This window comes from Falco rusticolus, chromosome 8 (genome assembly GCF_015220075.1).
Source record: "Falco rusticolus isolate bFalRus1 chromosome 8, bFalRus1.pri, whole genome shotgun sequence".
Classification (NCBI taxonomy): domain Eukaryota; kingdom Metazoa; phylum Chordata; class Aves; order Falconiformes; family Falconidae; genus Falco; species Falco rusticolus.
This window is the reverse complement of record NC_051194.1, coordinates 21,943,630-21,959,817: the sequence shown is the minus strand read 5'-3', so window position 1 is coordinate 21,959,817 and position 16,188 is coordinate 21,943,630. Positions and strand designations below refer to the sequence as shown.

General features: G+C 37.8%; 1 protein-coding gene across 4 annotated transcripts in view; it reads left to right on the top strand.

Annotated features, from left to right (window-relative positions):
- The window catches only part of TANC1 (tetratricopeptide repeat, ankyrin repeat and coiled-coil containing 1), a 95,470-nt gene that overhangs the window by 36,118 nt on the left and 43,164 nt on the right, over positions 1 to 16,188 (top strand). For 2 of the 4 annotated variants that reach the window (XM_037398297.1, XM_037398295.1), the window contains exons 3-4: positions 2,432 to 2,635; positions 15,047 to 15,148. In XM_037398297.1, coding sequence (XP_037254194.1) covers positions 2,432 to 2,635; positions 15,047 to 15,148 — 306 coding nt within the window. The remainder of the gene's footprint in view (positions 1 to 2,431; positions 2,636 to 15,046; positions 15,149 to 16,188) is intronic. The other 2 variants (XM_037398296.1, XM_037398298.1) reach the window with 2 other exon arrangements.

The window sequence follows — 16,188 nt, the reverse complement described above, 5'->3', positions numbered from 1 at the left end:
TCTAGCTCTCTTCCATGGTGTAATGTTTTGTTTACAATAGAGATAGATAAATTAAAATTAGTTCAAAAATTAGGAGTCTATTAGGAAGACAGTGAATTAAACACTGATGGCTTGTCTCATAGTAAAAGGGAAAACAGAAATAAGGGACTTGTAGGTGGAGTTACTAACCCTGAAAGGGGAGGAGGTAATTTTTGTTTGTTATTCTCTTGTCTCTTGCACCCCCCTCACTAGCATTCCAGCTGGAGTATTTACACAAATTCCAAATTACAACCTTGGCAACGAATCTAGTAAAAAAACCTCTTAACAAGAGTGGTAGTATTTTCTAATTGCAGTTAGCTGCATTACCATGCTACTTCCTTGCTTTTTGCTTATGTTCAAAGGAAAAAATGGAATATAGCAAGAAGTTTCTCTGTGCGTTCTTCAGCAATTTATGAACCAAACTAACATGTGCTCTACTGAATAATAAATCATGACATACCTAAGATTAAATCTGTATTTAAAAACCAGCTGTTGCAAAAGTTTAATTTCTAGAAGAAGAGAGAAAGAAAATCCTTAGCCTTTTTGATTTTCACTGAAAGTATATGGGAACTCAGTAATTTAGATATCAAAAAGTTTTCATGTATGTGATCATAGTGTCTAAAATATTTAGTCTTTTTATTTTAAATATATACTTAGGCGGTACTTTTTTTATTAAGAACAGTGTGTTGCAGCAAGCTTGCTAAAATGTAGAATCTGCTTTTCTGGGTCCCAGGATTTTAAACCAATAGTTACACTTCTATAATAGTTGCAGTGGACTTCACAAAAGAATATAAAGTTACGGTTACTGAGTTTTTAAACTTTCATCTTGACTTGATGAAGCTAGAGGGTTTTTTTCTTAAAATTATTACATGTTACTATGAGTTTTGTTTGAACGGAAGAGAACTTTTGGAAGTTGATAGTTTAGTTGGTGTCAGAGGAAAATAAGAGAGTGAGTTTTACAGTTCTGAAATGTTAAGAAAAGTTTGAATCTAGCATAGCGTTCTTCAAGGCCATTTATACATAGTCCTTGTCTGGTTCTTGTGAGGAAAAAAAGTATGGCTAAGAAAAAACCCCAAATTATCTTAAATACGTGCAGCTTTGGAAATAGGGAGTTAGACTTTAATCCTCAGGCATGTTTGGTTTTCTTATCTTCCATGCATACTTCTAAAAAAAGAGAGTGATAGTGAAATTGACAAAAATGTTTTTACTTTTCTCAGAACATTAGGTTTGGTTTGGTTTTTTCCTTCTGACAAGTGTGGAAGTTAATGCTGCCTGTAGTGGAGAAGAGCTGTTAAAATTAAAGGCAACAATTGAATGACAACAGAATGAATAAGAAATGCAGATCTTGTAGAGCCATGTTTATCTAAAGTCTTGACTATAAGAAAATAAACCTGGTATGAGGGATTCACATTTGAAAAGATATTACTTCTCCTTTGTTTACCTTTTCTTCTAGTTGTGCTTTGGGTGCCAGTACTTCAAATCATGCTGCTTGTTGCACATGGGCTTGTCTAATAAAATGTTCTGGCATTCTCTTTCCTCTTTGCATCAGTTTTGCTTTGCTGTTTTTTATCTTTGGTCATACCAATTGAATTTCAGCAGTAGTTCATGTAAATTATTGAGCAGTGCTGTAATCTGAATATTAAAAAAAAAGCTGTAGTTAGTTGTTAACCTTTGTTTTTCAGCTCTGTTTGTCATCTGTCTAGGAAAAGCTAGCACTTTCAGCATGTATTTCTGCTGTCTTTGAATCATTATTGTGAGCAATGTGTTATTCTGTTGTTTCGAAAATATATTCTTGATTTAGCTGAAATAGCATTTCCTGCAACAGCAAGAAATTTCTCTGTTTTGAGTGTATGTCCTGCTTTTGTTGTCCCACTTAGTATGCTGTGAACCAATAGCTTGTTCATAACAAGTGTAAATCACTGGACCTCTTGGTTTTAAAACAGAAGAAACAAAACTTATACCAGCCATCTCTTAGTGTACCTTTACCTTTTAGTGATCTACCTTTCACTTGAGTGGAAGTGGTAACCCAACGAAATTCCTCCTTTAACTAGTTCAGTAAACAATATTTTCAGATGTTCTTGACTTTCAGGATATCACAGTGATCCTAAAATATGTTTTGAGCTGTAAAAATGCTTCTATCTGCATAGGGAACTTGATTTTACCTCCAAGAATGAAATCTGAAAAGTATTTTGTTGAAAATGGGGTTTTACTTCCCCCTTGCTGTCTCTATTACAGTAAACTAAAATCTTGTTTACTTGTGTATTTATTCTAGTGGTTATCTGGATTCTGCTGTGGGGGGTGCATGGTAAGATGAGTCATGCTGAATTGTTGCTGGCAAATATGTTTTTCTGCGTTAAATACTTGCATTTCATTTTGGTATATCGCAAAATGGATAACAACACTGTATTTTTAGCAGGCGACTCCTGTCCAGAGAATGCTGCGCAGGTTATAGCAACATCTGGCCACAATGCAGATTTTCCCATTGGCAATCAGCCAGTCTCTGAGGACACTTATAGAATGAACTTGGCTAAAGGAGTCTCAATGTCACTGCCATCTTCACCTCTGCTGCCACGCCAGTCCTATTTGATGCAGTCGAGATCAAATAAAAAGTCTCCAGGTAAAATGAAACTGACAGACAACGAAAATCTTATAGCCCTTTAACTCGTTTTTTGATACACTTTTATATAAAGTAACAAATACAATCATCTTAAATCTTTTGCAGAAAGAACAAGAGCAGTGAATGCTTTTTGCATATTCCTGGGGAAAAAAGGTGATTGGTGGTTAAATAGAATATATTATTTCATATGGCAAAGAATTATTTTAATATGTATTGCAAATACCTATATTGAAATGTCAGAATATGTTTAAAACTGGTTATTTGTGATAAGTATATCAGTTAGGTGGAAGACAGCTGCAAAAACCTTTGTCTATGTGTACGTTAGTGACTGTATAAGAGTGAATGTTGTTTGTGGCTTTTACAATTAATTTATTTTACTTGTATCTACATACATAAATGTATTAATAGATAAATTGCTGCTGAAGTTGTGACAGGAAACCTGTTAATTTTCACTGGTTGTGTCCTTAGTAATGACCATGTACTTATGTGTGAGCTTTGCTAAATAAGGTGCTCCATCTGGTTCCCTTTTTATCAGCATTCTGTACATGTAAATCATTCCAGCACACTAGCATCACTTGGGTTCATTCAGGTCAAAGTTTGAGCGTCAAGTGAAATTGTCCATATTACTATTGCTTGTGGGAACACTCAACAGTTTTGAGGTTCTTAGTTGTAAAGTTTATGAGGTCTAGCAACAAAGAGTGTTGAAAGTTGGGTTTTGTCAGCACTGAGAGATGTCTTCATTAATGACCCATTTTACATAAAGTTAAAGAAAAATGTTGCTCAAAGAATTGTCACAGGATAGTAAATACAATTTGTAAAAGGTGTTCTTGGTTTAAGTTGCCTATCAGTATTTATTTTTTCCTTTCAAAACTTGAAAATAATAATCTCACTTCATCTTTAAATAATTTCAGATTGGTTTTGACAGTTCATGTAAAAATTTTGAGCCACAGAATGGTATTTTGTTTTGTCCCTTACTACAAGTGATTTGTGTGCTAAACAACTTCACTCTATCTTTTAAAGTCCTTGTAATGGAGAAGAAAATGGGATTTCTGCCAAAGACTGAAGTGAAGGTCAGGGTCTAACCTTTAGGTTTTTTTACTGTTGGGAACTTAACTGTATTCTAGGTACATTTGAGATAGTATCTTACCAGCCTTCCTATTCCATGATTAGTTTAGTCACACACGTTTTTATCAGCAGAGTATAGGCTGCTCACAGTTTCTCCTGCAAAGAATGTGTAACAGTAAATTTTGAATGAAAAGCCATGGTCGTGATGACTTCAAAGTCATTCCACTGTGATATATAGTCAAAGAAAAAAATTTAAGATTATGAAGTGCTGTGAATGCATTGACATTTATGTATCATTAATTTGTACAAATATGTAACCAGCTGATAGGATGCTCACGGAAACATCTGTGCTATTGCTTTGACTTTGAACAAAAAATAGATGATGGAAGATGTTTTAATATAAATTACCTGTCTAGCATCTGGGGCAGGAGTAATAAAAAAAGACACTATACTAATGTACTGATTTCAAAGCACTTTGTTTTAGTAGCTTATAAATAGTGAATTAAAGATTTTACAGGTTATGGTGAATGAAATAAGAAAGGATTGCATGGAGAGTATTCTGAAGTTAAGATGTAGTGATTAAGTTATCTAACGAGTGGTAGAACAAAATTCTAATTTCAGTCCTGTTAAGACAAAGCAGCTACTTAGAAACATATTTTGCAATGTAAATCAGATTGTTAATAGGTTTGAAGTCTTTGGAACTGTAATAGAATAGAGGAGATGTCCCTTGACATGTATTCATTGATTCTACCTTTGTTTCTGTTTTGTGGTTCTGTTCATTTATCCCAGGCATGTTGATGGTCATATATACATATCTATATGAAATATATCTATAGATATCTTGCATAACTTATTTCCTTGAAGTAAAATTCTATTTAGTGTCTACTAGACTGAAGCAGTGTACTGCGTGTATACTCAGTGGTAATAATTAAAGAGTATATTCACTAAATGCTACCCAGGTTTTAATGAAGACTTTTTCATAACTGTTAATTGAGTCTGAGTAGTTTTAGTTAAAAATTTTGGTTAGTAAATTAAAAAGTCAGATCTTCCTGACAGTATGTTTCAGAGTTATGAATTAAAAAAACAAAAGTTGTAGTTAGCCATTAGTTAGTTGTACTAATGAAAACATCTGTATTTGAAGGCTTCATACTCATATATTTCTACTTTTCTAGCAAATTTGTCTGTAACTCTACCTTACATTTATCTAGTCCTGCATGTGTATTTGCTGATTTAAAAATAGCTACTTAATTATGATTATATGATCAGTGAATAAAAATATCTTTTCCTGGTTAAATAATTGTAATGCATGGAAGAACATTCTGCAGTAAGAAATGCACTGTAAAATATTTTACATTTTTGGTGTAACTAGTACAGACATTCAGACTCCTCCATGGAATTACTCTTGTTCGTGATGTCTAGAACAAAAAAATCATCAGTGTAAATTATGTGACAAGTTTCTCGTACTGCTTTTGCTTTCGTTGCCCTTTCTTCATATTTCCAAGTGGGTGTTAATTTTCAGATTACCCCCTTCAGAAGGGAATTTCTGGTTTTGTTTTTTGATATAATTTTCCCTCTTTGCTTGGCTTCACTACTGCCTGACCAGCAAGTATTTCTGTACGTTGTCCTTCCTTTAAAATGCGTCAGCATTTTGAGTAGGACTTGAGCAAAATTTTTCCTTCTATAATTGCTTCATCCACTCACAATCTGGTTATCCATCACCTAAAACTGTTGAAAAAACAGCATTTTAGTTTCACCAAAAGTGATTTAGTTAATGATGGACGTATGTTTTTTACTGAATTTCCTATCTGTTTAGAAACTTGCACACTCATAGATAGATGGTGCTTGAAAGAAAGCAAATTCTTTCACTGTATTTTGTTAAGCAAAAGGTATTGCAAACATTTTGAACATGTTAGTAAATTTTGGTAGTTTAATGTATCATTTAGCAGTAGTACCATATGAAAAACAGCAACAACAACAAACAAAATATAAGGCCAGTTTGTAAAATTACATTGAAGCAGTGTATAAATCCAGACAAATTGTTTAATTTATAATTTAAAATAATGGAAAAGTACAGCCCCCCCTCCTTCTTGTCGGGCGTATTCATGTGAACATTTGCTAATCTGAAAGGTTATTTTACTTTCTAGGTTGCTTCAGGATTTTTTTTTTTTAGTTTTTTGTGTTTTTTTTTAAATTAAAAATGCAATGGTAGGAAAAGGATGTTATGCTTGAAACTATTTTCTCTGTCAATGTTGTATACCTCTGTAGTTTTCTACTTCAGATGACTCAGAGTAGAATGCTTTTACCAGTATGGATTAGCCACAGAGGTACTGTGGGGAGTGTGGTGTTTTCATTGTGTCCCTTTAGACTAAGGGAATTTTGTTCCATCGTAGGCATATTTGTTCCGTGAATAATGTAATTACCACTTCTCAGGCTGGGACTCATGTCTCTCAGAAAATCACGTAGATACCTTAATGTTTAGCAAGTTGGAGGCATCTGTTTGAAATAATTTGGAAATTGCTAGCCCGAGGACCCCCTGGACCAGCACAGGACTTTCTGGTTTTGGTGTCTCTTTGAAACTGCTGTCCTGATCTCTGGCATACCACTTCTCGTTTCCTCTCTCTCCTGGTAGGGGCTCAGGCTTGAGCCTGAGCTGATCAGTCCTGTATGCTGAGACCAGTATGCTGGCACTGTTAGCTGTTCTGTTGTTCCTGTCACGATGGACAGGCATGATGACAAATGTACACAGCTGAGAGGGGCATCTTTGCTGCAGCACATGTGTGGTCATAGCTGCTTTTCTGCTCATCCATCTGCAGCTAGGTCAGCCACTAGAACCTTGTAACAATTGGGCAGGCAAAACCATGGGAGAGCAAGGCAAACTTTGCTGGAACACAGAAAGCTGCGCAATCCCGTTAACACAATTTACTGTGAGTGACACTGTGTTTTGATTATTTGCATAGGAGGTAGGGGAGCTTTTTCTTTGAGTAGAGCTTGGAAGAATACCAGTGTTTCTGGCCCCAGTTCAGTCCTCAACTCTAAATATAAAAGGAGGGAAGAGACAAACTATATCTTAAATTTCTAAGGTACGTAAAATTATCACAGAACTAAAGCAACTAGTTCATTTGGAGTCAAAAGCTTCCTTAATGGAACAGTTCATTGAGGAAGAGGTGGATAAAAGAGCAGAAACAAACAGAACAAGGAAAAAGTTGTCAGCAGGACAACTTGGGGGAGGGGAGTGGGAGCAGTAAATGAAAAACTGTCACAGTAAGTTGAGTTTCTTCTACTATAAAGCTAGAATGAACATTGCTTGGATTGGTAATCGTACAGGTGTGAAACTAAACCAATGTTCAGGTTCTTAAAGGGGTAATGGTTGTACTCTGATTTAGGAGGGCCAAATAAAAGAATTAAAATGCTGATTTATAAAGGACTTTCAAAAAAATTGGTTGTTGAAATTTAAGGTGTGAATGAAGGATGCTGCTGCCCTTGAATTAAAAGTTTACAGACTTAAATTATTGATACAGTCATGCTTGAACAGAGGAAGGAAGCAGCTTTGCTTTTAAAGACATCAGTGAATGCCAAAGATGACTGCTGAGTCTTCCATAACTGTGCAACAGAACTTTTAGTTAGTTTTTAAATTACACTTAAATTAAAACTTTTAGTAAATTAATCAGCATACCTGACACTTGAGGCTAGACTGGGTAAGAGAACTGGTTTCACCTAAGGCTTCAGTTTTGTGCACTGATCTTGAGAACACTGGGAAGCAGCTCCTCTTGCTTGCAATAAGCTATCCAAGTGCAAGGTCTTGCACATGCAATCCCCAGTACCAGTGCAGATAGAGATTCATTTAATGCTGAGGGAGGGAAAGCCAGTTCAGAGGATTAGGAAGGGCGTGCAGAAGTTACAATAATCTACAATTATTGTAGTTACAATAAAACTAGCTCTTCTGCAGTCAAAAAAGCATTAAAAATTACTTGGAAAGCAATAGATCATTTTTAAAAAAAGTATTGTTAGGGAATTGTAAAATTAAATATGTTAAATCTGTAGTTCATCTACCACAGGAAGATACTGGTGTAGCTCTAGTGATACCAACTTTAAAAATTACTCTAGAGCTAGGAAAGCCCTAGAGAAGGGCTGCAGGAATGAGTAAAGGTGTGGAATGGCTCTGAAGACAAATTACCTTGATAGATTTGACTGGTATTTTTCTGCCTGGAAGAAAGACAATTTGTGGGGAAAGGAGACAGTATGATTGCTATTTCATGCCATGTTGAGTTAATGTGTGGATGGTGCAGACTGTTAAAGAAGGGTTGGGATGAATTCTTGGAAGGAAGATCCATCTAGAACTTTTAAACAGAAAGTGACCACTTCTGATTCAGGAAACAATAAGTCACTTAACACAAGTCAGGAAAAGTCTACCAGGGAAGTATGTTTTCCCTTAGCTATTCTCTGCTGTTTGCTGCCGATAAAACACTGTCCCAGATGAACCTTTATCAGCCATCTTACACTTTTGGGAAAGAGCTTCCACTGTGCAGATAAAGATCACATTTAAATGGGTCCTTTTTCATCCATGGATTAATTCACGTGTTCTATTTTAGATTAGTGCATGAAAATAAATTTACAAATCTTCCTAGTTAATCGCAGTGTTTATCAGATTTGCAAGTACTGTAAGTCACTTCCATGTTACTTTGTGATGAAGAAAATTCAGTCAGGGGTCTCCTGCACAGCCTGAAGTGCAAGTGTTAAAAAATACATCCTGAAGGAAGGTACTTCCTTTCTGATCTGATTTTACATGACTGCTACAGCTTGTTCTGGTTGTTCTAGAATGGTTGCTTGTTGTTGTTCAGCTTTGCTACATCTAATTATACTTCTGCTCACAAATGGCAGATTTGGACGACTGTCTCCTTAAAGAATGCGATTTTGTTGCAAGGGAATGTATTTTTAGCTGGTTTCACCAGGGCCCGCGCCCCGGGTTTTTGTTATGAACTCGCGTTGGAAGAGCCCCCCCTGGCGGTGGTTGGTAGCTAAGCGGTCTTTTAGGCTCATAGTCCGTAGGCAGGGATACAAACATATGTTCATATATGAATTGCATTTCCTGCCCAGTGTTTCTTAGCTAAGGAATTAGGTTATCACCGTATTACCATATAGCACTTTTAAGGTGCAAATCTGAAAGAACAGGTAGGTCCAATAATGGAATGTCTCAGTGCTCTTGTAGAACCGGCTCATACCTGGGGCACGATGGTTGGAGGCCTGTGATGTAGCAGGTCACTTTTTTGGGTTGGTTGCAGTGTGATGGGGCAGTGCGTTACCCTGGGGAGCCTGAGGCTGAAATGGAAAGCATTGCAACTTGTCTTTAAAAGCGGTCATCAGCCTTGAAGTGTTCATGAAAATGAGCAAGAAATCAATGTAGTTTTCAGAGACTTAATGGAGCATTTGAGACTGTTTATTTAAAAACCCACAGTATATTTAGGCAATGACACTTGCAGTCATACAAAATGTCCCATGCTTCCTTTTGTGAGCAAAGTGCTGGGATGTCTCGGAAAACTTTGGCGTGCCCTTGAATTTTGAGCCAAGTAGAAGGCTGCTATTTGAAGATCCAAATTGAAGACAAGAAAACCGCCTTATCAAGGGCAACGTGGTATAGTTAGCATCAGTCCTGCAGTCTCTCTCCAGTGCTTTCTGAATGGGGTTTACTCCGTGAGGGAGACTGCAGACCAGAAAGAGAAGTTGAAAGCCTGAAGTGCAGTCCTAAGTTACCTGCTAGCGGTGAGGAGGAAGAGAATAGGGAAGCCAGCCCGCTGGAGTTGTTTGCCGTGAGCAGCTTAACACACCATGTACTAAGAATAGCTGGCAAGCCAGTTCCGTTTTATCCAAAAACTGCCAGCACTGTCAAGTGAGGTAGGTGAGTACTTCTCCCTTTGTTACTGGTCTGGGAGGAGGAAAGTAAAACCTGAAGGGCTGCAGTGGCAAAGTAGCACTTAGCAAGGCAGTAGCACAGTGAGGTGGTTATCCACTGGGACTGAAACTCTGTTCCTATTTTGTTGTTTGTTTGGGATTTTTTTGGTGGTCTTTTTTCTCTGATTCTAGTATATTATAGGCTATTCTATTTTAAAACTGGGGCTTTTTTTGTTGTTATTAAGGTTGTTTCTTTGTTGTTGTGTAATAGGACATTCACCTTTGTTTTGAAAACTCTACCTTTGGTTATGTTTTCTGTATTTAACTTAAGGAAAGGTTCTAGCTGTATCCTCCATTACTTTCTTGAAATCTCATTGTAAAACTAATTAGAAGTCATCACTGGTCAAATGCTGCAGTAGCATCTGTGGTTGTAGTTATAGCTGTCCATGTATATTAAAAGAATATGTAGCTGTAGACGCTGAGGCATGGTCATGATTGACAAACGTTGGCTTCAGAAATAGTGAAAAATTACTTTCACAGTTATTTGGGATTTTACCAGTAAGCTTTTATCTGCTAGAACTCTTTTGTGTCGTGAGACTTATGCTTCTACTTGATAAGCTGGTCAGCTTTTGTGGGAAGGAACGATCTTGTTTAGTGGCTTGGTAACTGAGCCCCTTTCTCTTGGAGCCTCTTTTCCTTAGTAAATGAGAGAACTGAGCTTGTTATACAAATCCTTTAACAGATGAGGTTGTATTTGTAAAATCAGCTTTTCAATCTGGTACTTCATTCATGATATTGTAGTTCCTACATAAAAGTATACTTACCTGAAATATTTTTTCACTCCTTTCTTTGTAGAAATGTGTGTTTTCTTAGTCAAAACAGTATCTAATATGTCGTTTTATAAGCTTAAGGGATTGAAAGACTATAAACTGTAATTTAAAAACCCTTTTAATATCAATTTGAGTTTTATGTGAAATCTTTGTAAGCTACATGATGAATATTTAAGTGCTTCCATCAAAAATATTGTTCTTTAAAGATTCCTTTAAGATTGTAGTAGGCAAAACTCATGAAGATACACTGGTGAAAAATGGGCATATTAATAGGCCTGTAAAATGACACTGTGGGCTTATCAACCATTAGGACATAGGATTCATTAGTATTTGTTTTGTGTGGGGTCAGTGATTCTCTAACCCGATGTCAGTATACCACTATGATTGTAATGATTAAGTCAGGGAAGTTTAAAAACTATGCCCACAATTTTTTTATATTTACCAGTGATACTTGGAGTGTATAATACAGTGTGATAAAACTTGGACTTGTAGGTTATTTTCCTTACTTTACAGATGTGCTACGTAAATGTCACCGTACTGTTCCTTCATAGGACTCTGTAAAATGTCCTGTTTTCCTTCAATGAACAGGGTCCCTAGAGCAGAGAAGAATAGACATTGTCAGCAGTGGGTCACTGAGCACAGCTGCTTTCTTCGGGAATCGTTTCTGATCCAAGACATCCTGAGGGGAGGAAGGGCTGAATTCATTCACCTGGTGAAGAGGCAGCTCAGTGCAGAGGAGGGAATGTGACGTGGAGGACACGTTTACTCCAAAGATGTACTGTGAACTGCCCCTTGGTTCATGTGCAAGTGCCTCTGCTTTTCCTGGAGCTTCCTGGCGTTGGCTCTGGCCGCCTTTGGAAGCACTGGTCAGTGCTCAGATCCAGAGTTCTGGCAGGCTGCAGTTAGTGTGCACGTGGAAGTAATTGGGACTCAGGTTCTGGATGGCAGCATTTCCTGGCCTGCTGCTGTTTCTGTTCTCCTTAGCCCTAAGTTAAACTGTTTGCAAAAGGAGCTCCATCACCCAGTCCCTAGTTGGCTGTGGGCAGCGTCAGGAAGTGAAATGACTTGAAAACTGCAGGATTTCGTAATAATAAAATCCATGGTCTGCATTGTATTGTAGGTCGGCTTACTGGGTTTGTGTACTGTGTATTGTTTTATGTTTGTAAATAAATAAATGAATAAATGGACAAACAAAAAAAAACCCCAACCCAATCAGGTAGCCTGGTCAGTAGTTTATCACTGAGAGGTAAAAGAAATTAGTTCTTGAATTCATCACCTGCTTTCAGTATGGGCTTACTATTTGATGAAAGGTGGAGTTGGAAACACATCTTGATTTTTAGAGCATCAGTTCCTTACAAGCGTGTCAGTGCAAACTTAACCAGTCCAACCAGAGAAGACATTTGGCCGAGACCTTGGGATTTTGCTTTGATTTAAAGTCTGTTGTAAATTTGATTAAATAAAGGATCTAAAAGGGATGGTTTTTGAAAGCCAAAGATTGGTATGACTTTAAGTTGCGGTAGCTGTGGACTTTCTGTTTGGCAAGTGCTTTTAAAAAAGGCTTCTGAAAGTAGTTTTAATTCTGGACTGTAAACAAAACATGTGACTTGGAAACTGTAATACGTTTGGGCAGGTGAAGGATCTGGGAAACAAGGCATGTATAGCATAATGTTGATAATTGTTAGCGCTTAAGAATTTTAGTACTATTTAGATGCTCCTGATGAAGACCAGGACCCTGCTGTGAGAAGGTCCGGTGTCTTTTTCCACTAAACTTGAACTGCTGAGTGAAATGTTCTGGGAACGCAAGAGAGGGGTAGTGTACGAAAGCAAGGGGAGAAGAGCTTCCTTGGAGGAGTAGGGAAGTAAGAGAAACTGAGCCTGGCTGGGGAATAAAGTTGCACTGAGATTATGTGAGGAAGTATAGCTGTGACAGCCTGGGGCTGGGACCTGGGTTCCTGGAAGGACAGTTTGGAGTGGGTAGGGTGGAAGGAAAACTTATGGCAAAACTTCTCATTCCAGGATCTGGAATAGTTTCACCAGAGAGCATGGCAGTCCTAACAGCCATCCTTCCTCTGCTGACAGCTGTTGAAAATTCCATTTGTAGTGTTTAAATGCTGTTTAATTACACTTACATTAATATTTTTGGGCTATGCTGGCTTCGTTTAGTCAGATGGGGACAAATGAGGTGCACTTGGTAAGCACCTTTATTCAAGGAGTTTTCTCCTGTTTATTTAGTATGAGGTTCCAGTACCTTCTCTGCCTTCTTAGACTATCTTGTGTTGGAAAGGACCCACAGGGATCATCCAGTCCAACTCCCAGCTCCTTGCAGGACTACCTAATGCTGAACCATACGACTAAGAGTGTCATCCAGACACTCCTTGAAATCTGACGGGCTTGGTGCTGTGACCACCTCCCTGGGGAGTCAGTTCCAGTGGCTGAATCTTTTCAGACAGTTCTGGGTTTAAGAATTTGAACAGCTTAAAGGCAAAGTTATTTGCTTCTTTCTGGTCTGATCCTCTGATATTTAGTACCACATCGGCATTCATCACAGCCTTTTCCATAGACCTTTGGAGTGTTCGTTAGAGGTGCGTTTGGTGTTATACCTTTTTTGCTGATTTGGTCAGAGATTAAAAACATTCACTTCTTGAGTTCTCAAAATATTGCTGCCACTTTGTGGTTGCATTTTCTTCTTTCCCAGGATGTATAATGTAACCTAGCACTTAAGTGTGCAGATAGGATACCACATTTGAGTTCCAGCATTTCGGCTTCTCCTGTTGGAATTTGACAGAATCTAGCTTTCAGGTTCTCTGATTTAAAAATAAAAACCCCAAACAAAGTGCCCCTGTAACTTAAGCTCAGGGTTCTGTGGAGTAGCACGAGAAATGGTCTTCGAGAAATGTGCTAAGTTGTGCATGCTTGCTTTTGAGACCTTGGTTTTGTTTTTATTATGAATAAAATAATAAGAGTAATACACAGAACAGGCAAGATGCAAAAGTGGAACGCTGCCAGTAGAATGGTTTTCATCTGTGCTTTGTCACTGTGGCCTAATGTATTTGACTGCAGCATGTTGGACATTTTCAAGTGAGAAAAAGACCTTTCCTACTGTTAAGGTGACGTTACATGATAGAGAGAACCTAGGATCATAGCTCTGTGGTACAAGAGGTTGTATTTAAAGACAAAGGGGAAAATCCCTGTCTGTTGCCAGAGCTGGGGAAACCCACAGAAGTACCTCTGGGTTTGTGTTTTGTTAAACCCAGCAGCTGACGGTGTTTGTAGGCACTTCCAGCTGATATTTAGGTTCTTCTGGATGAACCATTGGAATCACTTATCACACCTCAAGCTCACTAAAATTTTGAAAGTTTCAGGTGGCTTTGTTACACACAGTACAAGAAATTGGGATTGTTTTAATGACAATCTAGGATAAAAAATTGGGTTTGAGTTTTCAGTACCCTGACGATGATGTTTCCATTCCCCATGCTATTTAAATATCTTAGCTTTCCAGTGTGTAACTTCACAAGTTTCCCTGTTCATGCTTTTCCAAAACTCAGTGTTGCAAATGCCTTTATTTGTGTGTCTCTCTATATATAAGTATATTATATATATTTATATAATATATTTAGAAAATTCTGTTGACATATTTTTTGGGATGTGGATAAATACATGGTGGAGTTTCAATTCTGCAACGTATTGTGCATCAGTGTAGCAGTCTACTGCCAGTACTGCCAGTTGCTGAATTAAAATCAGAATTTCACCCTGTGTTTGTTGTGCAAGCAGATGCTGATTCAGCAGTACCAGTGTACTTTTTCTGGTAAACCTTCAGAAGGCAGCACTTTCCCTTCTGTTAGATAAGTTGTGTAGTTAACATTTCCTCTGGCTGATACTAAACCAGATTTCGTAAAGAGTAGGATCGTACACAGCCTGAAACCAAAGCATGAAGCTAAAAGTGAGAGCAAAGAGTGAGTCAGTTTAATTTTTGAATATTATGCGTGTGTGTGTGAACACACAATTCTTCTTAATACCGAAGGTGGCATGTTTTACTTGGTGTATAGGTGAACTGGGAATGCTGCTGTTTAATGAAGGCAGAAACCATTAGTAGCCATTGATGTTTTCTTTTGGGTTTTTTGAACTCATCTTCACCATTCCAGGGCACGTGTCAGTATTTGGAGAAAGTACACTGTAATATGAAACTTCTTGGGTTTGAATTATTTAGTGTGTTGCTGTTGCAAGCTGTCTGCCTGTGGTGTCTTTTTCCTAGCTTCAAAGATGCTGATAACAAAAAATCCTTCCTGCTATAATGGAAAACAAAAGCTCTGAACCAAGAAGGCCCATTGAAAGTTATCTCAGTTTAAACGTGAAAAAGTCACTTTACATATACAGCAAACTTTTCAGGTTTGTCACAGCAAACAGATCACTTATGTTTTCCAGCAGGCTTTGCATTCCAAAAAGCCCAAAGAGAGCGTATGTTTCTCGCAAGAGTGGAAGTGCAGCAGCTCACTAGTCTTTATGGTAGCAGCTGTGTATGTAACAAATAATTCCTCTGCTACTTTTGCATTGTAGAGGATAGACACTCTGAATATGAAACTTGCGGTCCATCTGGAAAAAATTAGATACACTTAGCTCATTCCCATTGCAGGTCCAGTCAGGAAGCCCAAGTATGTGGAAAGCCCTAGAGTGCCAGGTGAGGCGTCTCTACCGCTGAGAAAAGGATCAGAGCAAGGAGAACCCAGTCAAAATGGTAAGAGTCTGCTCAGTGAGACTTTATTTGGTAGAACAGCTGTTCATTTCAGACAGTGATACAAAGAAGGCTGCATAATAAGGAAATCTAATTCTTTATTTGTAAGAATGTTTTGCAGATTTAACATGCTTGTGGTGAGGGGATGCTTGTCATTATGTGATCTTTATGTAACTGTCTCAATTCTTGGAGCTACAAATGTACTGCAAGCAAAACGTCGAGTGTTGTTGACTGCTACATGTGCCAAAGGTCTACTAGAATTTTTCTGAACTTGTTTTTAATTTAAATTGATTCCAAGTGTGTAGCTCTGCAGTGAGTACAATGATTCATTTTAGAAATTTTGTAAAAGCTTGCTAAATAAAAAGGCAGTAACAGTAGGCTCTTGTGTTGGCAGAGCTGGGAAAAGCTACATCCCTAGAGTTAATTGGTACTCTTGGAAAGTTTCACATTTGTTAAATTTGACTAGTGCATAACAGTGTGGCTTTGACAGTGAATGTCATGGTCAAAGCAAAATAACCCATTTGTTGGTATTTGACTGTATGCACTGTAACATTTCATATGCCTTCTATTTCTAGATTAATTCTTCAGTTTAACTGGCCTCATGAAAGTCATTGCATGTAACCAATGAGCTTCCAGCTGAAAAATTCTTTGTTTTCCTTTTGCTTCAATTTTAAAGGAAGCTACAGTTTTAAAAGTCAGTGTTTTCTTTTGAAAAAAGGCCCATAATGGTGAAAATAGAATGCATTGTAGTTGTTTTCACCATCTTCTCCTGTATGCTTAATTTGGTATGTTACCCTAGTCCCTCTTGTGCTTCCATGTTCACGACTGGCTTAGTGCTGGTATGAAAGTTTTATGTCCAACAGGGAGAGCTTGTAGTCCTCATCTCCCTAATCTAAAGGTGACCATCTTGCTCAGACCGTGCTGACTGGGAAGCAGCAGAACAGGTGCTCCTGCTTTTTTCCCATTTTGCAGCTGGGTGGCAGCTGCCACAGCCAGCGGTTCTGCAGCTGAGGGTCCCTGCCCCCTTGGCTATTTTGGAGAGT